This window comes from Ptychodera flava, chromosome 22, assembly GCF_041260155.1.
Source record: "Ptychodera flava strain L36383 chromosome 22, AS_Pfla_20210202, whole genome shotgun sequence".
Classification (NCBI taxonomy): Eukaryota; Metazoa; Hemichordata; class Enteropneusta; family Ptychoderidae; genus Ptychodera; species Ptychodera flava.
In genome coordinates, this window is record NC_091949.1 from 10476693 (window position 1) to 10504332 (window position 27640).

Below are 27640 nucleotides of genomic sequence, written 5' to 3' on the forward strand. Positions count from 1 at the left end.
ACGCAGGCATAAAAAATGGTCGGAATGCACACACACACTCTTCTACATATGTATTTCCATCCTGTGCCCATAATGGTTACAATGTTTTATGTTACTAGTAACACAAAATACAACATGTATCACATGACTTACAGCCAGGACATACAGACAATTTTACTATGGAGGCAATACATGTGAAGCTAATTCATACCTTGGCTACTCTTTTTGGCTCAGATTTATTCTGAATTTTACATGTGTGGAACACAGCAGTAAATTGTTCTACGAATCAATTTTTTCAGCCTGCAACTTTAATGACCATTTATATAGTGTTCAATTCCTTGAATTTTTCAGAGATTAAAAACCTTTTCATACTGAAAAAATAGACAATAGTGTGTGTGTGTATACAGTTTGACTGCAGTAGACTAAAGACACAGTAAAGGTCAGTGAATCTTGTCCTTCCAGACACCTTTAGGACAGACCTTCATTTCAAATTTCCGAACTGCATCTTTACCTGTCTATTATAGAGATATCTCTATTAAAAGACACTTTTGCTGTTGCCATGGTTGCCTTCAGAAAACAGGTTTCTGTGTACATTTGTTGCAGGACAACTGATTGTGTTGTGTTTGAGTTCACTATGGCAGCATTGATGTGTGTGGCAGTACTGAATAGAAAGTTTTGACACATGAAGTACGAGTGAGAGAGTATTGCAGACGTTCCATGACAGAATAATCTGCTCATGTAGATGTTTTATCTGCTTGGTGTTCCAATGATGACAGCCTTGGTTTATAGCGGAATCTGCTTCTAACATTAGAATTGTCTAAGCTCCGTAGCATTCCAATTCTCCTCATAAACTAATGCTAGATGGATAACACCACAGCACAAATGCTGGAATTTCTGATGAAAAAAACATCTGATCATTAATCTTTCACGCAGAGGTATTTTTGCTCGAGAAACTTTTCAATATCATGTGCGTGATTTTCAAAAATAGGAATATTTTGGTGAAATTTGACATTAAATATTGAGCAAGCTAGAAGTAATTTCCATTAATGTATACACGTAGGATTCCTACAGTTGACTGAGCATGATGTAACATTTGTTTCAAATGATGGCAACTGGTCCAAATATAAAGATTTTTGAAGGGCAATGGATTTTAACAGTTGAAGTAATTATGCAATGAAATAAGTGTTTTCTTCCTGTATGTGATATTCAACTTGGAATTTCCAGTGAAAAATTTGTGATGTTCAATTTTTAAATTCCTATTCTTAAATTTGTTTAAAAAATTGATTACAAATCTATCCACTTGAGTGCTAGTACATCCAGTTGAATGCTGGAAAAATAGGAATACCTTCCCGGTATTTAATGGAATGTAACATTTTTATGAGGAATATTTCTTCCTGTGAATAAAGCCACCTTCAATTTACCATGCACCTTTAAATTAGGAAATTATAGAAGTTTTTAACAGCACTTCCACCTTCCACAACCATTTCATCAACAAACCGATATCGATCTTTTCATGTTGGACACTACCTGGGATGTCTTGCACACCTTTTTCCCTTAATTTTCAATGCTTGATTTTAAATCAGGGTTTAATTTTGATATAGTACCACCGTGACAAAGTACACAGTTTGTGACAATTTAATGGACTGATTTCTGGCCAGTCTACAAAACAAAACATTCAACACCACAGAAGGTCAGCAAATGTCACATATACCTGGTACTTGTTTTTTTCTCAGCAGAGAAAACTGCCACATGTACAGAAGGTGTTATTATGACAAGGTTCTTGTTTTTCGAAATAATGCCACATGTGTAGAATGTTTCATGACACAGCTGTTGTATCGAAAAAAATGAAAAATGCAAATTTTCGTAATGGAATATCACAGGAACTTTCCTTGTGGCCATGGTTACCAGCCTATCATTTCTGAAACCAGATGTACACGTAATAGTGTCAGTTTTGGCAGAGTTAGCTAATAACGGGAAACCATACCAGTATACTTGGATGGTTTATTCTTTTGACACAGAGAACACAACTGTACTGCTAAACACGCATGTCTGTGATATACCTGGTACATGTACATTACTGCTTTTCAGCAAATGACATATCTACAGGCTGTATTAAACCCCTCTAGGCATTACCATTACACATAATATAGCCATGGTTTACTTCAACAGAACAGAATTTTGAACACACTTGATGCATTCAGTATAGCCTTCCTGGGGAAAATATCTATTAAAGATGTGAAAATAGCCGCTGTGTGAACCATGAATGTGAACTTCAAAGACGCAATGTGACATTTATCGAGCTAGCCTGCAGCGCAGTCAAATCTTACTGATAATTTTCATCCATGACGTTCAAATCGATCCCTTCTTGGAACTGATAAATTGATATCATTTCTGTTCAACAATGACATACATGTGTACATGGTGTGCGTGGTTTTTGTGGGCGTATATCATCACATGATGCAGTGTTTTGGCAGAGTTCTTCTAAAGCGTATTCACTATCTTGTAACCATTCTGGCTCACTGTTGATGCCTTGGATTTCAAACTGTACTTGAGCAGTGAAGTATTGCTTTACATTTATTCAATAGTCATTAATATTGAATGTGAAATGCTCATATTCATAACACTGAGTCAATAACCTCATCCGGATTTGATTCCTATAAGCATGGGATGATGAGAGCCCCTCAGCTATACAATTTTTTATCGCTTGATATAACTCTATTTACAAATGCCCTTCCTTTTAGTCATTCCTCAGAGTTTTTTTGAAATATCATTAATATTTTTATCCTATACATCAGAAATTTTGCATAATTTCTCATTATTATTGCTGGAGCGTGCCACATTTCCTTCAAGCAAATCCTCATTGAGTCATTACACTGACGTTTAATTAAACCTTCTAGTAAACAGAAAAATACTTCAGAGGCCAAATGACCTGAGCTTCATTTCAGGGATAAATTCCCATTTGGTCTTCTCTTCCATAAGAAGCAGCTATTTGCTGAAAAATGAATAATTTTACAATTACCCACAATGCAACATTCAGGTTTGTACAATTTTGAAAATCCTAAATGTCAACATGGCCAAAGAGAATGTTTATGTCTCAGAATACCTTTATATTTTAAACAATACATTTTGTTTCCCTTCATGAACTCTAACCATGACAGAAATATTGTGGTGGAAAGGGCAAAAGGAAATGTGGCAAAACTGAGAAAAAGTAAAGGGCAGATCATTGGCACTACTGTCTGATATTTTAAAATACAAGTTCATGAATATCCGATTCAGGAATCTAAGATGTGAGATGGTGCGAATTAGATAACAGAAACTTCCAGCAAAAATGTTGGAAAACTGAATTATCACATGAAAATACAACTTTTCAAATGTTCCTTTTGTATTAAAAGATGTAACAGTTGTAGCAACAGTTGTATGAGGTTAATACAGAGTTTGTCATAAGGTATAACAGTAGTTCGTAAACTTTAGTAAATTGCTAATTGTTTTGAAATTTTATATCCATTTACAATATGTCTCTACTGTATCATTTCATCATAACAATTTTGTACTACAGGTGGTAGCTGTGTTCGACTTGTAGCAAATACAGAGCAAATGGTTTCCTAGTTTCATTTTCATTTACGTAGATGAATTATTTTGTTTTAATTGTGAGATGATTATAAATAACTGGAGCGCTATAGCACTAGTATGGTCTCTATATAATTACATAATGAAGACTGGATCTCACAACAGAGATACTAGACTCTTTGCAGAATTCATCAAACTCCTCCAGGAAGAGTCAGAAAATTTGCATGAATAAAACAAATGGTCTGATGTTTCATTACTGCTATTAAAGAAGAAGCTGATGAGTGTCTGATCCATATCCCCCATCGTAAAGGCGTAAAAGCCATGGTCCATGTATAAGATATGGTGAAGAAGTTTAAATTGGACTTTTGGGAGTTTTTATATCTATAGCCACTTTGAACGGCAATAAATCTACACAGAGATCAAGGCTGATTGGCTTAGGCTGAACACTCTTGCATGGGCCTTTCTGCTCAGTGATATACTGGTTTTTTCATTGCACTGCATTGTGGGAAGGCAACTTTTCTTGAGGAGTGGTAATTTATAGACAGAAATTTAAAAAAACCATGCACTCTGCACTTGAGTTAAGGTTAACAAACAAACAGACATGAAATCAGATGCAACTGTCCTGAAATTCATTCAGAAAATGAACTCTAGTTTCATGTGCTGAGAGGATGTAATTTTTACAATGAGCTGAATTACAGAATTCATAGAGGCTTCAAATAGGCTGCAATTCTAGCGTGGTCCATTGAACTCATAGAGAAGGTGAACCTTGGAAATAGTTACCGCTTCGAGAGATTGCACATCATAACGGATGACTGGAACTCTGACAAACTTTAATAATGCTGGGCGGCAAATCACAAAAGGGCAGTTCATAAAAAGATGATGAAATAAGCCAGTCTTCTGGCCTGACCAGTTGCCTAATAACCAATGAGTGCGGTGGGTGTGTCCTTGATGTGAATGTAGGAATTATTATATTTCATGTCACATCACAAATGAACAACAATGTAAATAATGTCTGCATGCTGAAAAACTCTAATCGATAAGTTGTTGTTAAGAGGGGTGTAACATCTCCGAAGGCAAGTGGGTTCAAAAGTTGGTTGACAAGAAAGACACCCTTTGCCTGTAAATAATTCCCAGCTACTCGGTTAAAATTAGATGTTGTACGTGCTGTGTCAAAATTCATGAGCTTCGGTGATTTTTACAATTTCACTCCATGTAAGCAAGCTGTGGGACAGCCTGCCCTAGCTGCCATCACTGGTTAGTTTGACTAAGCAGATTGAAGCTCAGTTTGTAGACATTAAATATCAAAACCATGAACTGTTTCACAAAGTTTCAGACGTACATTATGTACACAAATTCTTTTATAAACCTGGAGTTAATTCAAAACATACACCTCCTATGCCATATCTCCCATTATCTTCACTCCTAGCATCAGTGTGATATCAAAAAAAAATATTCATTGGAAATTCCTCTTTTTCATAAGATCAATAGATTTCAGTGATCTATCACAAACATCAAAGTTTCGGTCACTTTTTTCACTATTTCAGCTAGGAAGACTGGTTGTGTATTTGAAAAATATCCGCAATGTCACAATTAACCCAATTCATACACAGTACTGTATAGTTATTCTATAAATTAATGTGTTCTTATGGTATACACATCCTGCACATTGAATATATTGTAGTACTGACAGACTTCCCTATGTCAGTTTGGTTACACAGGGTTTTGAGGATAGCATTAGATGCATATGTATCTATCTGTGTAGTTGTAGTTGTAGTACTGGTAGTACGATAGTACTAGTAGTTCATTGCATTTTTCAAGGTGTCTGGCCCATATGCAAGGGAGTTATACGTCAAAAACAAAATTTGCATAAAAATTATGAGGAAGAAAAATAACAGGAATGCTGACATGAATCTGTAACCAATGAACATTTCACAGGTTTCAACAACATACTGTATCTATGTACTTGTATGTATGGAAGGTGTTGTGAAAAATTGTTGTAAAGCTTTCGTATTAGACTCCAATCAGAAAATGTCTGTGTATACTTTGACAGGCCATTTAAAAGTTGTAAAAATATTGAGGTTACTGAGATCAAGCATAATGAGTGAAATGTCTGTCCCTGCTACACAGTGCAATGTCTGGATGTCTAAGCTCTGAACTGTCCGTATAAAGGATCTGTCATTGTGAGTTACTGATTGTGTGTATCTTCCTAACTTTATTCTTAGAACATAGTCGTACACAAACACAGATCTCGTCACAAGATTTACTTTCAAAAAGATAAACACTTCGTCTCAGCCAAAGGTACTCACACTTTCTGTCCTTTACTGCCGAAGAGTATATATATATATATATATATATATATATATATATATATATATATATATATATATATATATATATATATATATATATATATATATATATATATATATATACACACACACACACACACACATACATGTATGTATATATAGATATATAGATATATAGATATATAGATATGTATATATATATATATATATATATATATATATATATATATATATATATATATATATATATATATATATATATATATATATATATATATATATATATACACTAGAATTTGTTGCAGTTCCCCCTGTTTTGACCACATTAACTGTTCAACATTTATATACTGAACTATTCTTCAACCTTTATCAAATGCCCTTTTGTGTGGATTTTTTACCATTCCAAAAAAATTTACATGATGTCTCTGATGGCATTTTCATGCAAAAGTAATGTACGTTGCTAATCAATTTTAAATGTTCATACATAACGATGAAAAACCATAAATTTATTTCAACAAAAACACAAACATCAAAATTTATACAAATAATGCTAATATCATTTTTAGACCATTTTTATCTCTTGCACTGTTCTAAAAATATATCAAGGCCAATATCAAATGGATTCAAGCCTCAAATTTTATATCGGCATTTCTACCAGAACTTTGGAAATATCTCAAAATCATACTGGAAAAATGACACAAAAAACAGAAAAAGATAAAAGGTACAGGATGAAAAAATTCAAATTCTGAAAGCACAAAAATCTAACTACAGTGACAAGTTTGAGTTTTTTCCTTTTAGTACAAATTAATATTATGTAAATAAATCTAAAACATTGGCGACAGCTTGTCTTAAATTTGAATCGCAAATTTTTCACAGATCAGCTTTGATAAGATCAACAACATATTCCAAGAGAATCCATTCTCGTATGGTTGGAGTCGCAAAAATAAAAAAAAGGAGAAAAAGGTGACCCCGTTACAGTAAAATCTCTCGTAGGCCAAAGAACGTATCGACACTGGAGCCAATGCACTGTGCCTCAGTCAATCTACTATCACAGTCAAAGCAAAGCAGTGTAGAAAAAAAGACTGAAAGTAGACAAATAATGTAAACAGGTGAAGTCTTTTATGACGATCAAATGCTTTAGACAAATTTTGTGCTGTGATGACAAAGGATAATTGTGGTACATTATTGTAAGTCCGTTTCTAGGCATGTGTTAATGCAGAAACCACAAAGCAGTTTGATGTTGCCAAGATTACAGGACAATGGACAAGATATTTGATGATGTCAGTGTACATGCAGTGTTGCTATAGCTTTCCAAATCTTGATAAATGTCGCGGACTTATTACCCAAAATGCTTTGCAAGCACTACATATTGTGCTGTTCAATTGACAAGACACATCTTCAGACACGAGAAGGTGCAGTACTCCTGACCGGTCTGTTTTTCGCAGTCGATGGCCTGACCAGTGCTCCTGCAAATACAGCCCAACTACAAATTACAAACCTGCAAATGTCTCTCTGTACAATTTGATCACTAAAAGCCCCAAGGCATAGAATTTAGATGCCAAATACCCATTTCAATTTTTACGTCTTATCTTTCATCAATGATCATTCATGTTATTTTTAGAACACAAAATATATTCACACTGGCATTACTGTCAGCATCGTCATGATGTAGTTTAGCATATGCATGATTCTAAGTCTACGCTTTGGCTCCTGAAAGGGTTCTTTCCAATACAAACAACATAGATTAAAACATTTGCATCAAAGGAAGGTCACAGGTTTTGATATTTTAAATTTGAAAATTAACCATTAGCCAAATGACACTGATATTGATGTGACAAATTTGAAAATTAAGAAATTAACCATTCATATCAATATGATATTGATTATGATATGACAAATTTAATATATATATATATATATATATATATATATATATATATATATATATATATAGATAGATAGATCCTATCTCTATGTTTTGGCTATGGTTTGGGTTCATCTAGTCTTGGTAAATGGTTTGGGTTCATTGTTAAGAATCCTCTGTATTTCTATTGTCTCCTGAGATGATTTCATTGATATGCTAATGAGAGAGGGAAGCCTGGTCATGTGACTTGGGAACCCTGGTGAAACTTACAACCCTGAACAAAAACAGTGCTGCCCAACTGCCTTATGCAAGGTTTTGAAGACACCTGACGACACTCTAGCCACATGTTGACAAATATACCGTAGACAGCCCCTGAGATAAATGAAATTGACAAAAATAATTTTCCAAGATGATGATTTTGCTCTTGGTCCATGATTTGTTTGTAAAATGGAAAACACTATAAAAAGTGTATCTAGTAAATCCTGATATACATAAAATAAGAGAATGGGCATTGGTAATTGAGAGCTCACTAAAATGATCCTCGGTTCCTGGAGTTGTCATATTTTATGATTTTGATAATATGACAAAAGCCATATATCTGGACTGAGATCATTTAAATTCTGTCCTGGAGGAAGTACAATCATGCACATCAATTCATACATGTGGATCAAGATTTTTATGGATTTTCCACATTTGTGTATCAATTAGTGACAGCTTATAGCAGCTGCTTCCAGCCAGCATGGGAAAGAACACCCTGACTTGTGCTAAATTAATCAACTTCTGAAAAAGAATTATGAAATATTTTGCCTTCCAATGCTTCATAAATATCCCAAGAATGTAACACGTGAGCAGGGTAACTTAAATACTTGTAACACAGCTTTTACAAAGGCATTTTTGTGAAGCAGTAATCTGAGCTGTTTGAGTGTTGCAATTTTTCCCTCAAAAATTATACCGCAACATTTTGCCGATTTTTATAAATTTTTCTGTAATTATTTTGATTAATTTTGACCAAATGGACATCACATTTCATTGGCTATAGGTTTTTGTCAAAATGTTGGCAAAAATCAAAAAAAAATAAACAGGTATATTTTATAAAGGCAACAAAGATTGACTTTGGCGCTCAAAGGGTTAAACACCATCCTGAAAATGCATTCTTTCAGTTTTATGGAATGTAAGGGCTTTAACCCTTTGAGTGCTGTAATTTTCCTACTAAAATTTTAGTGCAACATTTTACCAATTTTTGTAAATTTTTCGGCAATTGTTTTCATAATTTTGGACCAAATGGACATCACATTTCATTGGCTACAGCTTTTTATCAAAATTTTGGCAAAAACCCGAAATGAAAACAAAGATGAAAATAACCTTTGGATTATGAATATCGGAATCACAATAAACATTTCATCTTCCCCGTAGCTCTTAAAAAAAGAAATAAACTTCAGACAGTTATTATCAATTTGAAAACTGAAAAACATTAATTTGCACCAGGTGGTATTTTTCCCTCTCTCTTACTTCTCGTTTGTCCTCTCCTTCATTAACGACTGAACCTTGAAAATATTTTTCAGTTATGTATGTAGCTGAAAGGAAGGCCCTATTGTAATTCAAAATACTGGAAGTCTAACGATTATTACGTGAAAATGACAGCTCAAAACAAGCACTGGTACAGTAGATACATTCACCGTACTTCCTGGTATATTAAACGGAAACTTTGATTTAGACACACAGGATTGAATTTTAATTGAAAAGTTAAAACTGACAGATTAGTAATAGTCGGAACATCTTGAGCCGAAGACTGATTTTCAACAGCAGGTCAAGGACTTCAAGATTTTGCATTAAACTGGAAAACTGAGAGTGGCCTTTGCACAGAGTGGTACACGTACCCGGAACAAAATTCAACTTCTGGGGAGATTTTCATCAATATTAGATGAGCTGTGAAATCATGATTTGCAAGAAATATTGAAATTAATTCACTTTGATGAATGAAAGGAATATACTTGAATGTTTATCAAGCATGTGTAGCTTTATCAAGTGACTTTTGGAGGTAGAAATCTGAACACTTCTAATTTTGTTGTTGGAACAAGAGTTTTAGCTTCACAAACTTGACTTTATATGTGATTTACTCAGAATTGACAATGGAAATGAATGTATTAATTTGATATGATTTCATACCAATAATGGTACAAAAGCAATTATATTTGAATTCAGTGAAAATGATCATCTCTAATACTCTTCTCAAAGTCAGCATTTTTCTCCTTCTATTGTAAATTATTATGGAAAAAATTAAAGACACAGACTGGGAAATAATCCTTTCCCTAATTAGAATACATTTTATTTCACTATTATTCTTCATGTTGGTTGTGATGGTTTGTTTTCACAAAAGCACAAGTAACAACATCAGAGAAAAATTACAGAAAAAATGCTGAAACGGGTTTCAGTATGATAGCTTTGTTATCTAATTATTATTGTACGCCAGCAAATTTAATTACGTTAACCTTATTCATTAAAGCTAGAATCACAGCATCACTGACCTGAAAATCAATTTCAAATCACAAGGAGACGAATTTTCATGCACACAGCAATAGTTATCATCAGGTATATTTGGATTTCTATTTGTAGATACACGTGACCTTGCACAGAGCTATCAAAGAGATTTTTCACAAACCTGCTTAAATACGACTGCTGCGAGATGGATTGCCTTCGACCATTTTGACACAAATTTCTATCATAACCTCGACAAAAGCTATTTATGTACCTGTATGCTTATCAAGAAATGTTACGTACATGAATAAATTTTGTAATTTGAATTTACAGCAATTTACATCTTTCTTTCTATGCTATGCAGGGCCTCACCGCTTTGAATAAATTGTCACAAAATTGAAATAAATATTACAAGATATATGTAACTTTCAATTAAAATAAATTATTATTAATATATGCACAGCAACAAATATATTTACAATTTTATTTCAACACGTTTCAAGATTTTAGGACTAGCAAGGTATTTCTTGTTCAAACATACAGCTTTTCTTGACATGGTGGTTTTCTGAAAATTCACCACCAGAAAACAATGCAACCATTTTCCCAGGTTTGGTTCTATCAAGATTTGAAAAAATCCAATAAGAAACATTTACAAACACATGAAATCATCCTGGATTAGACATTTAACCTTGACGTACAAAGCTGTGAGTAAAATTATAGTAAGCCTACAGAATGAATATGATGTCTGCAGATAGGGTACGGTGCAATGCATGCTGCATAAAAATTACATTCCATAACAATACACTCTATACATATATGTAGATTAAATTTTTTTCATGACAACCCCAGCAAACGTCATTGCACAGATTAACAATAATTAGTAATTTTCCAAAAAAACATTATGGGAAGTCACATACTGACATACACAAATTTGAAAAAAGTAGAACCGTCCTTTGCTTCGATATTCATGCATCTTCAATGGTTGAAATTTCAATACTACCATGTCCCCAAGGTACTGCCTTATCTAACCATAAAAAACACAGGGACTATTGTATTGGAGATAGATTCCTGGGCTGATGGGCTTAAATAACCTACTTGGCACCTTTTCAAGGTTGCTATGCACAAACACTCCTTCCCAACATCATTTACAGCTACCTTCTTGAGAGAGCAAATTTCCTTACTTGAATAAATTTTTTCCATGATTTTCAATGGAAGCAAACAGATACAGTTGCATACATGTATCTACTTCGTGTTTGCTTTGCATGCAAAGGTAAGCATGCTTAGTTTTACAATCGCAGTCACTAAATAATTAAACAATTATACTCTCTATCACCACCAATAAAATCAGAATGTTTTCATCCAGCAAATATCACAAGCTGAACCTTTTTAGTTAATTCTCTCACTCTTCCCTATGTCTGTCTGTCTGTCTGTCACTTGCTTGCCCGCATCCCCCCTCTCTCTCTCCCTCTCTCTCTCTCTCTCTCTCTCTCTCTCTCTCTCTCTCTCTCTCTCTCAAATATTAACACTTTAACCATTCTGGAAATAGGATATAAGACAATTTCTCAATGCAGTAAAACTTCTGACATAGTCTAATTATTAGTGCAAAGGCTGAGAGGAATTTGTGAGACTTCATGGCATTCTCATGAGTCAAGTTACATGTCAAGTTGTGTTGTTTGAAATTCAAATTCAAGGGTAAAAACACTAGTGAGGGACAAAATGAAGAATGGTGCTAAAAATATCTCGATGAAGTGGTGATCACTTCAACAATTGATAATTTTGCCAAGGGAGTATTTTTTGATATTTGACATGCTGTGAGCTGGATGAAATTCAAGCAACACATAAAACTGGGTCATACAATGAAATAGAAAGCAAAAAAAACAAACGACAAAAAGTATATTAAAAATTGAGAAAAATGAGATTGTGAAATGAGAAACGGCAAGAAGAGATCGCAATTACACTTTAACAATTAGAAAGCTTGACTTTTCCGTAGAGGATCTAGTTTTGTCGGATTAGGGATTTTTAACTTTCAAAAATCTGAACTGTTATAAAATATGCAACCACTTTGGATACTGTTCAAAGTTCTTGCAGCCATTACAGACACCTATTGGTAAGTCTTATGTGAAGTGAAAGATGTATGGCAATGCGAGACAGTCTGACACCCCCCCCCTCCCAGCTCCAACCCTTTAATTTGCACGGTGATGGATTAAAACTCATCCAGTGATTTCTTTCAAATACATGTTAGAACATGTGAAATAGTCTGATGCTCAAGTGTCTATAAAACACAGTTGAATAGATTCATGCCTGTATTGTGATGTAGAATATCATCTATGCTTTGAGTTTACTTGTTACTAACAAAAGCTTGAAATGACGATAAGAAAAATTTGAATCCAAAATCCATTAACTTGAAGAATTACAATTTTATGCAAATTTCGAAATTGAATAATTGTCTCGCCTATGTGTGATTTCATAGAAATTTACATGTAACACGCTGCAATGTGTAGTCATTGTCACAGTTATATATTTAGCAAATATGTTTATCATAACAACATGTGCTACTCTCCGTTTGTGTTGGATTTATAAGATTGTTGTTGTAGATTAAAACAAATCTGAAAGGCTTCGACGGTAAATTTACTGGTAACAAAATCAAGGCAGTGTTGGCTAACCACAACAAGAATATTGAACACGACGACTTGAAGGTGTTCAATCATGTCAACTTGTAGCTTTCCAAAACTGATGGAATCCGGTGCACCCGTGACATCCTGTCTCCCGGTTGCCAAGCGACCATCACAGGTAATGAGGGAGATGCACAATACAGTTTCCTTGGATGTTAAGATCATTCTCAGCAGACGCCATTTATAAACCTGTGTATCACTTTAACCCGACATTTTGCCTTTCTTCCTGCCTGACTATGACACTGTGTTTGTGTGTTTCACCATGGCGTATAAATCACCTCCTTTACACCTGGTATTGTCGTGGCTAATTTGAATGTTAATGACCCTTACCCATTTCATCCAGTTAGGAGACATCCCTAGACAGATGTGCAAACCTCTAGAAACATTTTTTGTATGTTTGATTCCATTAATCTGGATTTCAGTGAGGGGAATGTTCCAGGGAATCAAAAGCAAAACACGTAAATAATTCCATCCTGAGTCAAAGCTGATAGCTTTTCAAAATCACGCTGTGAAATTTATCCTTTTGTCGACATAAAATTACAGGTATATTACACAAACAGCAACATCCTTGTAATTACACTTTGAATGCCTTTCTGATCAATGAGGTCACCGATGTTATTCTGCGGGCAGATCATTTTCATGCATGCAAATGATCATAAAATCAAACACAAACACCGCAGTCGTTTCCTGCGGCAGATAGTATTGACATGATCAATGTAATCTATTTCATTTATAGTTGCAGGTTGGCAAATCAATACCAGCTCTCGCAGACTCTCACACAATGAGCAAGCTTTGGCAAACCCTTTGCATACGCTACTATTTACTTAGAGCTGAATTTTCATTCTGTATTCCTCTGTACAAACTTAAAGTTAGGGAACTCAATCCCAGGGATCGAATTTGTTCTAGTCTGTAAGAGGATTATGAAGGTGTCATCGCCTTTTGTTTTCCATTAAAATTTTGATCTAGTAAGTAAATTTCCTGGCAAGACAATCTGACACCTGAACCATGCCTTTAAGAAATAGACAAGTCATGATTGATTGATTGATTGATTGATTGATTGATTGATTGATTGATAACAATACTTTCATTTGTCTATGTGTAATTCTGTTTCAATTTGACTTTTTACATGCATATGTCAATTTATATCTAAGAACAATGATGAAACTTTCAACTCAAATTTGAAAAAAATAAAACCTGCACTGAAAACTCTGCAAGCAATAAGTTCTGGGTTTTTTTGAGTGCTTTTGTTCTGTATGTCAAATGGTATTTTTTAACTACTTCAAAAATCACGTCAAAATATTGAATTGTCAAGATGGCCTGTAGATGTGCCTTCTAAAGTACAACTGTCAGTCACAGAATTTCAATCCTGGTTAAAATTCATTAGTCCGTTGACAATAGTACTATGGTATGAATCGTACACAATCAATGTGTGGGCAAGGCTGATACCATGAGAGTCAATACACTTCAGGCAGAATAATTAGAATATTAAACTTGTGTTACAGATAAAAAATAATGAAAATACTATCAAAAGTTTCCAGCCATTCCACCTCCAGGGCAATCAAAACAAATTTTGATATTGAACGGAATTATTTTCCAAACATCTTTTCATTATCATTGTTCTGTACACAATGTTACTGGTGCTTTGAACTGAAACTCGCCGAGTCATTGACCAACAAACTCAGTTCTGATTCTGTGTAGGTGCTAATCTACACTTTGCATGTTATGCTCTCTGATAGAAAAAAAATAACTTCTTCTATGTGTGTATCTAGACAGTCTCTAACAATCCATAGTACTCTAGTCATTGTAACAACATCCAGAACTTTTTTGAATGACCTGCACATAACCGTACATGTGTCCTCGGTTACATTATGATCTAATTAACCTGTGAGAGGTCCGTATAAATTTACTACTCAATAATTGACACACAATAACACCTTTAACGGCAGTTTCTGTTGTTTTGTAGTACAATTTTCATTCTGAAATGACTAATAGGTTCATTGAATGATATACACTCAACCGAACTGAAGATCTTTTGTTTGGGTTAGTTAACGATAACAACGAGTTATTGATTTTTTTCCCCTTGGAAAGCTTTCACTGTTATTATTTGGCCCTCTATAATCAAAACTTCGCTCTTCCATTCTGTTGTCTATGTCGATGAGATATATCATGAGAAATTCGCAATAGTCTGTGTTTTTTACTCCCTCAGGTATGCTGAAGTAATTGTGAAGAGAAGGCAGAAATGATTGATGTTGATTCAATCTCCGCTGGTGATGATCGCAAAAGTTGACAAAATATTGCGGTTCTCTCAAATTGTAGTAGATTTGCGTAAAACCTATGCATGTTTGCATTCATGACATTGTTCCATATCTTCTTGAATATTAACCCTTTGAGTGCCAAAGTCAATTTTTTGTCACCTTCATGAAATATACTCCAGTCAATTTTTTTCAGATTTTTGCCAAAATTTTGATAAAAAAACTGTAACCTATGAAATGTGATGTCCATTTGGTCCAAAATTATCAAAAAAATTACATACAAATTCATAAAAATTGCTAAATGTTAAACTAAAATTTTGGTAGGAAAAATTATAGCACTCAAAAGGTTAACATTTAATAACACTATATCTAACTGTCCTGGTCCCATAGCTTATTTTAAGACGTACACTTCATAACGCAAACTGCCACTTATTAGTAATATATTGGTCCCATACTCATAGACTAAAAGCAAACACCTCCATACAATTTTCATTTGATTTTGAACTTGCAGCTACTGCCATCTGATTGCGGCCAGTAGTCAAAGAGTGTGTTTATTTACAACATATCAAAATAAATTACGATTTGTTTGTTTTGAAAACCCTGGCTCGATTATTGGAGTCCTTGCCTAACAAGGTATGGGGACTCATCCCAGGGCAGCCACCACCTACAAAATGCAAACAATCCCTTGTCAACACCCACAGACATGGTTGACGCAATAATTATGTTACATTGACATATAATTTGAAGGAATGTCGGCCACAGCATAAACTTTGAAGATATATCTTTTGCGCAAACACGGCTGACATCTCTAGATTTACTTAGATAATTGGGTTATCTCAATTGACAGCCGAATAATGGACACAAGTGTAAAAGAGCAAAGACAAAACTCGGGTGAGTGTCCATCACAAGCAAAATATTTGAACAGCGTGAGCTCTATTTAGCCCCTGACAACAAAGTTTTCAAGGGCTCTGCAGATTTCAAAGAAACACTGCTAGAAAGAATCTAAACCAGAGAACACTGCTATTGGTATGTTAATTTGTAGATTGTACACTCGGCTTTTGACAAGACCATTGTGCTGTGTTTGGCAAGCATTGTAATTCCATGTCTTGTGCTAGTGTCATTGTAGAGTGTCCCTCGGCAATTTTGGTGAAACTGGGCGATTTACATCAGAGAGGATTGGGGGGGGGGGGGGGGGGGGGGGGGGGGGGGGGGGGGGGGGGGGGGGGGGGGGGGGGGGGGGGGTGGGGGGGGGGGGGGAGGGGGGGTGGGGGGGGGGAGAGAGAAAGCTATTAAGAAGAGCGCTTCCGCGCTACGCTACATTATATATCATTTAATCACGAACACTATCTGATGGCTACCTAGTGCCCGTATTTTCTTGGCACAACAACAGAGCTAGTACAGACACTGGTCGGTAGGAGGAGCGTGGTTGTCAACTTTAGGGATTAAACGTGTAGATAGATTTTTAAAAAGTACGCACACATACACAATTTGAATGGATTCTAAAGCGAGACGTACAGTGACCCGACATATATGAATGAACAACACTGTTGAGGAGAATCTGTACAACTTTATCTGTTGTTGTCAGGTTGATCTGTCAACTGTCGGGTTGTCTATCAGAATTAGCCACACAAAACAAACAGGCCGAGTCAAGGGCGGTATTTCGCAGTACTTGAAAAAATGCATGTCCATACTCCCATAGTTGTTTGTGTTCGGCCCTCGGCATTGTTATTTAGTTTCAGCATAAGAATACCCACGACAAACAACCACATTTCTGTTTAGTTGTATTCTTAGTTTTCACTGACTTTCGAAAATCCTGTTTCACACAGTCCCGCATTCAAACAATCAAGACTGAAGATAATTTGCTGGCTCACAGCAAACATTGACACTACAGAACACCTGAACCAGACTGTATTGGCCAGACGTTCAACACATGTTATCTCCTTCCAAGTCACTGCGCAGACTGCACATCGTAACAAGATACTATCTTAAAGAACGTCATCTATCGGCCTGTGAAGATTAGATCCTCGTCGACATTGTATGTTTTAGTACTTTCTGAAGAGAGTGACATTATACAAAAGTCTCCAGATTAGGTGCTGAAGTCTGCACAGGGGTCAACCTGGACGTGTAAAGCTCTCGCCCCTCGAGTTGACCATGTCAGTTCTGCAGATCTGACCAGACCAGGACATGAAGGTTTTAGCAGGTGCTGAGAGAAAATATCGTGAAAAACTGGGTGCACTGCAGAGGAGCAGTTAACTGGTCTTTCACATTGGTGCAATTGGTGTTAATGGGCAACGGACAGCCCGTTTCTGGTCGTGGGGACACCTGCAATTCTTGGTGTAATACTATACGCTGCTGTCGTGTTTATGGCTGTTCGAATGGTATCGGCTGTTGGGTTCTGTATTTTAGTAACAATAACTGGTACTTTGGTGTCACTTACGGGTGACCTTCAGGAAAATGCATTCACAGCATTGCCACACTTCGGAGGTGACGTGACTTTTTTCAAAAGCAGAAAAACAACAGCCCGGATTTGTATTGGCAAAGTCATTAAAGCGTATTAAAATAAAATCAATTTTTTGAATTGATTTCAGAAAGTTGACGTTGGAGAGACCCAGTCAGGGACACTTCATGCCCCAGTTTCAATGTCTCCAAGATCAATAAAAGTCGTTCAGTGAACTCATATCGTGCATTGACAGAGCTTACGAGTCCAGTGAAGCGTTCCAACCCTCTGACGGTTGGCAAGTTGACAGGCAACAACACTGGCTTGCTGAGTAATGTTTTGGACTACAAAACAACAGGCATTGACACAGCTTAGAATGATTATTCGAGATCAGAACCAGCTTCTTAATTCCTCCATGCTTTGATGATCAGTCAAGAATGTGTGAATAAAACGCGAGAATGAGATGTTACATACAGGTGAACCCTTTACAATTTGTCAATGACAGCCCTACATAAAGAAGACATGTCGACAGTGAGATGTGAGCGAACTTCACTATGAGAGCAAGTCACCGCCTCCAGAAGAGACCAAACATAAACGATCGATCGTTGTTGACGGCCCTGGTGCATACCAAAGGCCTGCTAACTAGTCCAAAGTCTTCAATGTGCAACTTTTGAGTCACATAAGTGTTCTGACGACTGCATGTCGACGGAGGAAGGCAAAGGTGGCAGCCAGGCCACACATATCACGATACTCGCGACCTTTCGCAAACATGTAGGAAGATATAAAATAAAGATAATGCGGCCTACCTTCGCGACTTCACATATTTTTTGAACTGTTGTTTGGTGATTTCTTGCACCGTCCTCGATGCTTGAGGTTCGGCGGATATACCTTGGGCACGTAGTCGCTTACGAGCAGCACCGCTGATCGCCATGGGCTGGGTAGGCAAGACAGACTGAAATTTATCTAGTTTCGTCCGAAGTTCCATCAATTCGTCATCTTTAACTCGAAGTAAACGCTCCAATTCTTTTATCCTATCGTCCTTCTTTCGCAAAATCTTCTGCATCTCTTGTAGGCTTCCCATTTTCGCTGGAAAACCGGCGACCGCGGTGAAATACACTCCTACGCACAGTAAACAGAAAACGCCGTTACCTTCAGACAGTGCTAGACAACTCAACTCGGCGTACACACACGCGAACCGTAGTACGCGCACTCAAGTAAATGGACCGCCGATATGGATACAGTGAGCTATTTCCGGTTAACTGATTTGCATAACAATGTTTACGCACACAATATCGCTAAGGAGATGCGCGCACAAGATTTCCAGGTAAGACGCGTGAATGAAGAAATATGTATCAATAATAATATTGGGGCGAATGTATCAACAAATAGTCCGAACATGGTTATCCTTCCTAACTGAACTTAACGTTCATATCTGTTTTATAAATCACGGTGTGTGTTAAGAATTTGCTACTGTAGCAGTTATAACCCCACCCACGAATCAACTATGAGAGCTGCTACCCGTCAGAACGTGATAACAGATCGGACAAAGTGTCAAATGAACCTAGGGATTGAAAACGCAACTAACATCAACGCTCTACACTCTGCGAGGCAAAATTACCGTAATGCATGCATGTGTATAAATTACATCAGTTGAGTGGCACGTGTATCGTGGATGAGATGAGTTTGGCTCCTGTGTGTGTGACGTTAGGGCGCCACTGTTTTGGGATTTAGTCTACATTTCACTGTAGTCTCTAAACGGCGTATAGTAAGCTTAATGGTTAGAAACTAAAACACATTTGAATACTGCGTCGCTTCTTCTCAATACTCTATATCACATGATTAAAAACCTATTATATGCTTTTAACCAACCATGCATAACATAAATGCGATTCTTGCAAGACCAAAATTAGCAATATATGATAATCTTGATTTTTTTCTAGATTAGGACGATTTTTGGAGACTATAAATTTAGTATTGTAATGGCAGTGCTTGCACATAGGACTGCGTTAATAATTGATATTGCATATAACATTACGTCCTATATCTGTAACAAAAAGGGGTCACCAGGTATGACATAATAACGCATAAGTTTACTACGGAACTATTAAAAATAAAAGTGTTAAGAAATCATCAATATTCAAAACAAAGTTGGAAAAGTGAGACGTCTACCCTATGCGCCATGTTGTCTGTCTTCTGTACAGTAACATATACCTAGTTCACATCAGTACGTTGTTATCGCCCGAAGCTAGCAAGGACCCCCCCCCCGCACGCTCCAAGACTGCCTTTCGCCACCGTGACCACCGACCCTTCACCTACTGCCGCCAGGTAACATTGATTTATATTTATCTATCAATGTCATGTGAATGAATGTGAAAGATGTAATAGTTGAAAAAACGCCACAACATAAATTAATATTCCAGATTGTTGTTTACTTTTGTTTTTTTTGTTTTTGTTGTTTTGTTTTTGTTTGCTTTTTCACGTCTATTCTGAAACTTGAACATAAACATTTCCGAGACTAACTAGGTGGACTCGATTCGGACCAAAACTTTTTAAAAGACTTTCAGGGTCGTAGCCTGCGGGGGCGGGGGTCACCTGTCCCCCTCCGAAATTTCCCCACTCTCAATACGTCAATTATCCAAATCCTAGCTAAGGTAGGTTCTGACACCCCCACCCCCCTGGCAACCTTGTTAAGCGACGGCCCAGACTTTATATTGATTAAATCGGAATATGAACTGCAAAAGAACATTCTACCATAACATGACAGAGAAAGTTTACATTGTTGTACAGGAATAGTAGCATTGGGATGGGAGTTGTCGCTGTATGTAAAGTATTTCAGCGATACTGTGGTGAAAGTATGCCGATCGAGAACTACACGATAGAGCGACTTCAGTGATTACAGAGGAGGACGGGGGGAATGCTTTTTTAGAAAACTGTCATGGGGAGAGTCGCTTTTAACAAACCTCTTTGGAGGGGGGAGGGTCACTTTTTAAAGAAGCTTATTTTCTAAACTTACCGGAGCTGATTTTAAAAATAATACCTTGAATCTATGATATATTTCCTGAATATATGTATGTATATTGTACGTGGTGCACAATGTGTCACCACACAATGGGGGGGGGTGTCAAGTTTTACATGGGACAGAGGGAAGTATCACCAGTAGATTAGAAGAAGGGTCACGCTTTACAATTTTACAGAACATGGTTTGATCTAAATTCCCCCGGCCTACCCCTGTAATAACTGGGGGCTCCGTCACAAATTCGGAATCAATGCGGGGGGGGGGGGTTCCCGTTGTCGAGAAAAGATCGAACCGTGTTTTATGAACAAATTTTGTAGGTTTACCTCTCAGTGCAAGCACAAACGTAAATTCCATCGTGATTCTCTGTAATCACTGTGTGATAAAAGTCCGCGACTCTGAACAGCTCGTTCATTTTTTAACATCAAAAGATAAGTTTTACACTTCCGGAAACATTATATATATATATATATATATATATATATATATATATATATATATATATATATATATATATATATATATATATATATATATATATATATATATATATATATATATATATTGCACCACGTACAAAAGGTAAAGCATTTTCAAATTGTCTACGTTGCATGGCCCAGATGACCCAAAAACTCGAAACCATATATTCTGACATTTTGATTCTTACATGAAATTATATATTTCTGATAATGTTCTAATTAGTTTATATTATTCCCATTAACTTTGTTCTATAAAACATCATTCTTAGTATCCTCCAGAAAACATGATTGCTTATCCCATCAATCACCTTGTTTGCGATAAATTGCAATGTTATTGATGACAAACCAATACCAGCCCGGACTAGAATTCCAGTTGTCAACAAAATCATCATCATTATACACACAAACATTCTGTGTTGACAGTGCAGTTGAACACTATATGTTTCCAATATGATTTTTAGAAACAAGTTTTATTTTGCTGACGGAACAAAAACTTATTGAAATTGCAACAAAAGTTTAAGCTGTGAGAACGTTTTAAGGGCAGTGATATGTGAAATGAATAAAAGTATTTTCCTAGCGCCGAAAAAAATATGTTTCCATATTGTGTATAAACTTTTATAAGCCTGTAGGGGATCGTATTAAGTAGATGTAACTCTTTGATCGACAAAAGAACGTATTTTGTAAGCAGATTATCAGAGAAAAACGTCAGCTTGCTGTGGTCGTAAGACCGACAGGGCGGCGTTTATGAAATGAAAACAGACATTCGTGTTGCTTGCTCTTTACGATGTCACGCATAACCTGTAGGTCTGGTGCACTTTATGGTGCCATGGAAAATATCAGTCGTCCTTTCATATCCTGTTGCTTTCCAGTATGTTTCGTTAGCTTTTCTTCTTGCCAGGATGTAATTCGAAAAATTCCACAGATGGCTTTATTAAAGTTCAGAATAGCTAGGCTGCAAAGGCCGCTACATGGGCAAAACCGAAAGTGAGATAAAATGTAGGTGTGTAAATATAGGCCTAATATTTTAAACCCGGTCACCTATCTTTAAAAGGAATTGCCATCTCCGAGATTCAAAACCACCACGGGGCCATTAGGCATTATCAGTCATAACAAGAGTTTAAACAATAAATAAATTTGAGTATGAATACTTTTGATAAATACTAAATATTTCTGTCATTATTGTATACTTACACAAGTACCCGACTGAACTCGAATCTTGAATGCTGACCAGTTTCCGTTCCAAATTCGCGCACTTGTATTACAGACACTGTTATTAATAACTTTATAATTACTAATATTCTTGATAAAAAATATTTCTGTCATTATTGTATACCTTCAAAAGTGCCCTACAACACTCAAATCCTATATGATGATCAGTATTTATGCCAAATTCAATCAGCTGTACCACAGACCCTCAGAAATATGGTCCATGTAGTAATACACTGCAACAACATTGCTGAGTTACTAGACGCGCGGTCACAGTACTGTCGCCTAAATACTGCCTAAATATATTTAGGTTGCAGTGGTGGGCAGATCGACTACGGTATCGATAGATCGAGCAGAAAATCGATCGATCTAGCAGACTACCCAGCCCACGAGCGCCTGTGTTCAAAACTTCTTGAAGTTAAGAGATCGGCCGTGATGTTCTTTGTGCCACCTGGATTGATTCATCTTTTCCCAAACTAAACTGGTCACAACTACTACCCCGAGAGTTACTGTCCACAGTCAGTCGACGGTAAAGCATTTGCAATGTTCACTCCGAAAAAATGAACTCCCATGCGTAAAGAGGCAACCCAGGATAGCAACCCCGACGATGTCGGTACACACCCTCACAACAATGCCATGTGCTGTAATTACTACATAAGAACAAACACCAATATCGTTTAATAGTCTCTGGCGTACATGCGTATGCTTGGCAACCAAATATGGAATCGATGCAAAAGCATCGCAGATTCTGCGATGGTATGATAATTACTTTAGTACGTAAATTACCAACCGGTCCATTTTTATACGCCCTCCCTACGGAAGGTATGGCATTTCTAGACAACACAGATGTCCAATACAAATTCAGTCTGTTCCACCACTGTACCCGCGTTCCTTGGTTCCCGCTGAACCACTAGCCGGCGCTTATGACCAATCGTCATTATTGGTCATAATCCTCCTAAAGAAAACCTCAGTACGTGTGCGTGTAACTTTGTTGGCTACACCTGTTCGAGAGTAATTGATTTCATGCTCACTCTTCTGAGCTCCGGACAACAGGGGCAGCCTGCGGTTACAGAACAAGATAGCCCTCATGGTCCCTGAACACGCAATTATTTATAGCAACATGTGAATCAAATACCGCACAGTGGACGGAGAAAACCGCAGGAAAAAACTGCGGAACTGGCCATTTTATTTAGCGAAGCGGAGGAAAGTTGATTTCTGAACAGGGAACTCTCAGTGTCCGATGTTTTCTCGTTGTTTGTTTGTTTTTTGTTGGTAACCGTCCCCAGCTTTTTCTTACAAATCTGTACGGACTCATTTCGAAGGCTGAAGCCTTCAATTCTGTTTTTGTGAAAATAGAAAATCTAATTTTTGTATTCACAGAGTCAACTCTGTAAGTTACAGTAATTCAATTTCAACTGAATATCAAAAAGATATTATAGATTTAGGCAATTTTAGCCACTAACCAAAAAGATGCATGCCCACTACAACTTTCCTCCTATCATTTTAAAAGTACTGATTAAAAAGTCCTTCAGCACACTCTCGCAGAAAAAGTTCAAAATTTCATTGCCAGTCTCATCATTGCATCAAGGCATTGAATTTAGAAACGCAGTATTGGAAATTGAAAAGTTTTGCACATGATCTTTTCCTATCCATTATTATCTATCGTTGATGTAAGCTATATCATGAAAATGCAGAAAGTACATTTAGAATGATAAGGCCAGGTAACACAATATTGAACTGTGGATTGGGTACAACACCCATCTCCCATGGCATATAATTTTCCAATTGATAGATTTCACTGATGTAATCTTAACTCTAATACCTTGGAGTAGAAAGAGGGTTGATATATCCTCCGGCGGCATGCTATCGGATATTTATACCCAGTACACAGAGCTGACCGGTCCCCGTAGATCATAGCAATCTACGTGAGGGCGCTGTTCATATGTTAACACTGCGTGCATGTACAACTGCACTGCCATCCACCGTAAAAGGTTTATTAAAACCTATACATTTTGTAACGTTGATTAACATAAGGTGTTGCAATGGGAAAACATTTCTAGGGTCTATATGCAAATGTAAAATTGCAATAACCGGAAACAGTTAATGTGAATTGGCATCGCATTTTACTCCAAGAAAGTGGTTATATCACATTGAAAAAACTTACTTTTCAAGCCTATCTTACTAGGCTTTTAGACATAATTGTTTTTAATGGAAAATTATGATCCATGACTAGCCAATGGTATGTCCAATATGCCATGCATGGAGCAAACTTGACCTCTGGCACATGTCTGCATCGGACAGAAACAAACATTTATTCAACTATTTTGTCTCAGTTAGGGGTGGACCATTTGATATCCTGGGGGGGGGGGGGTTGGAAGATTGGTGGAGAGCCATTATTTTTTTCCCACCTGCTTCACCATGAATTATTTTTTTTCTACAGGGCATATGCTGGCAACTTTTTTTTTTCATTTTCCTTCTTCGAGATATATTTTTTTTTACCAAATTTCGGTGCAATGTTTGTTTGCTTGGTTTTTCACACCCAGTAACAAGATGCTGTTCTATCGCACACAGACTATATTCAAGAAACTAAATAAAGATATGTAAATACATGTACATTTTTGATTCACTTTACAAAAATATCAGTTTATAGGTCTTATTTATACATGGGTAACACACTGAAAGTACAAATCAAACAACCTGATTACTGAGTTCTACATTAAGCATTAACAAACTTACAATGAAAACTTTTCTGAGAACATCACTGGTGTCATCAGAAGAGATGATGGTATCCTACATCAGGGCTGTCAATGTTTTTCAGAATAGAAGGGTACAAGTGAAAGAACAGGAGGGTACAGCCTTGTGCGGAGCGAAGTGGAGCAAGGCGTGCACGCAAGCACACGCGGGGGAGGCCAGGAGGGGGGTGTCCCCCCTCCTGAAGCTGAAGCTTTTCTAATTATTCATCTTTAATTGGTGGCCTGTGGTGGCACTTTTGAGGGCAATTTACTGTCAAGTTTATTATAACTGAAGTATCAAAAGTAAAATGAAATTGAATCTTGTGAAATAAATTATGAAAGACAAACAGAAGTATTTCAGAGTTTATATGTTTATTGATACACCAGGTTATTATTATTTGCGTACAAATTCTGTTGAATTACAACCTGCTTAATAAAGATCATAATCTGAAATCTTCCTCAATGAGACCACTTCAGACGAGACCTTGTTTTCAGTTGATGAAAGCTACAGTGATAGTAGCTGTAACTTTTGACAATTTTTCAGTGCTTTTGTTTGTGTATTTATTTAAGTTCCTCGTTTAATAAATTCTAAGTTATTGTTCCTCAAGCTTGAAATGGTTTATGCTTTATAAAACTCCAGAGCTATTGCTTGATTTTTATTGATGCTGCAGTGTGCATCGAACAATTGCCAAGATTTTTTTTTTCCGAGGCGCAATGGTCCATAATTGTTTTTCCATCATCCACTTAAAGCCATATTTTTTTTTTCGAGCAACTCCACCTGGCACTTTTTTTTTTCCCCCAAATCTTCCAAGCCCCCCCAGAATATCAAATGGTCCACCCCTTAGCAGTATATTTCATTTATTACTAAATAGTTGGGTTAAGTTTATCTAAGAGTCATTTCAAAAGTTGTTTGAAGCGACAAAAAAAAGAATACTCACAATTGGGGAGGTCAAAGTTCAATGAATACCTGTGCGCTAAAATTTGAGTTTGTCCTTATTTGCATACATATTTTACCGTAATTAGTGTCTATACACGCATGAATAGCAGTAGTTGTTTGTAACTTGTCTGCGAAGCCATCGTGGAAGCTGTGGTTTTGCAAGTCAATATGGATATATTCTTGCCAAAAATGTGAGGCTATTTTCAAACTCAGAAGAAATAATTAGGTGTGATGCATATTATATCAAAGTATACAATAAATTGTAGCGGAAAATTGCCTTCTTTTTAAAAGATGTCAATATTTTGCTTTAAGAAATGGCTACTGTGTAAACTTTATCTAAACGTCCCTGAGATACCTGTGGTGGCTCACCAATGCAGTAATTTTTTTTATTTGTGTTCACTTTTTGTTTGTTTTCGTTCATAAGTTATCATTACTTTTTGTAAAACATAGGAAGAATTTAGAAATTGTCATTTCTCATCAGTAAATTAACATTTAAAAAGCACATGTAAATGAAGTTGAAGTATGTATTTTTTTAAAGTCAGGCATAGAAAAATACATTTCAGATATAAAAAATGTTGGGGAACACCCCTCCTCCAGCCCTAGACCTCATATCCCAGTGTGAGGATCTTACTGGTAGTATAACCAAGTGTCTAGAAAGGTAAAGGGTACCCTGGTAGCATGCTAGACAAGTCAAGACTGACCCAAAGTGAAAAATTTAGTCTAATTTGGCAAAACCACCATTGTTTTTGTAAGTAAAAGCATAGAAAGCAGAGAAACATTGCTCTACTCTCATGGATAAAGCCAGGAATGGTATCATTTGCACTTTGAGAAAAAGATGTGTCACATTTTGATATCACATCTCTGTATCTACTGTAGAACTTAAAGAGGCACTCCCATTTGGTAACATTTTTAAAACACATTTTTTTAATGCCAACGGTCAATATTTGACGTGGCGACTACGCGTGGATCGCGAGATATCGATAAAAACATGTCATTTCCCGAGCGTATTTTTCACATCCCGAAGTTTTACGATCGTTTCTGATTATGACGCGAAATCCATCGAAGGTTTGTTGTTGTGCTGATTGACGATATTCTAGGGAGTCCATAATAAGTTCGAACGACGCAATTTTACCTCCCACTGCGAAGACTTTATATACAGCATTATGCCTTTACCACAGGTCAGTTTTTGAAAACTTCTTCTTAGCTTTGTCGTTGTCATTATTCTAAATCAATTGTATTATATTTTTGACCAATACCACATAAACAGAAGTTTTTACGTGTTAAATATTAGCCGCCTCCGATGACTACATTTTGTCGTCTGCCACACAGTACGTGTGGTTCGCTGCGCGCGTGGTATGCGTCTATGCATACCACGCGGTGGCCGCTATGTATCAACCGCACGTAACTGGGCTAGTCACCTATGCCAATTCCGGTGGAATCAGCAAAAATTGTTTTTCGTTTTATCACCAAGTCAGTAAGACTCAGCTTTCTCCCACGGGGCATGACCTATCACCGAGGCAAGTGGTACTGTGGCGTACAGCTGCGAGCAGCGTCAGTGTAGACTCGTACTCCATAGCTTAGTTGACAATGGCCCCAGTGCCGAACGTTTGATGTTCGGAAGCTGAATTTAGGTGGGCCACCGGAATTCAAACTTTTACTTTTTTGAAGACATGTTTTTTATCGATATCTCGCGATCCGCGTGCAGTCGCCACGTCAAA

At 36.6% G+C, this 27640-nt stretch overlaps 2 protein-coding genes across 6 annotated transcripts in view; one reads left to right on the top strand and one right to left on the bottom strand.

Annotated features, from left to right (window-relative positions):
- The window catches only part of LOC139122648 (cGMP-dependent protein kinase 1-like), a 194028-nt gene extending 175231 nt beyond the window's left edge, over positions 1-18797 (bottom strand). Inside the window, exon 1 of one of the 3 annotated variants that reach the window (XM_070688236.1) lies at positions 18362-18797. In XM_070688236.1, coding sequence (XP_070544337.1) covers positions 18362-18636 — 275 coding nt within the window. In that variant the 5' untranslated portion in view covers positions 18637-18797. The remainder of the gene's footprint in view (positions 1-18361) is intronic. The other 2 variants (XM_070688235.1, XM_070688234.1) reach the window with 2 other exon arrangements.
- The window catches only part of LOC139122652 (annexin-B12-like), a 365245-nt gene that overhangs the window by 246144 nt on the left and 91461 nt on the right, over positions 1-27640 (top strand). The window lies entirely within an intron of this gene.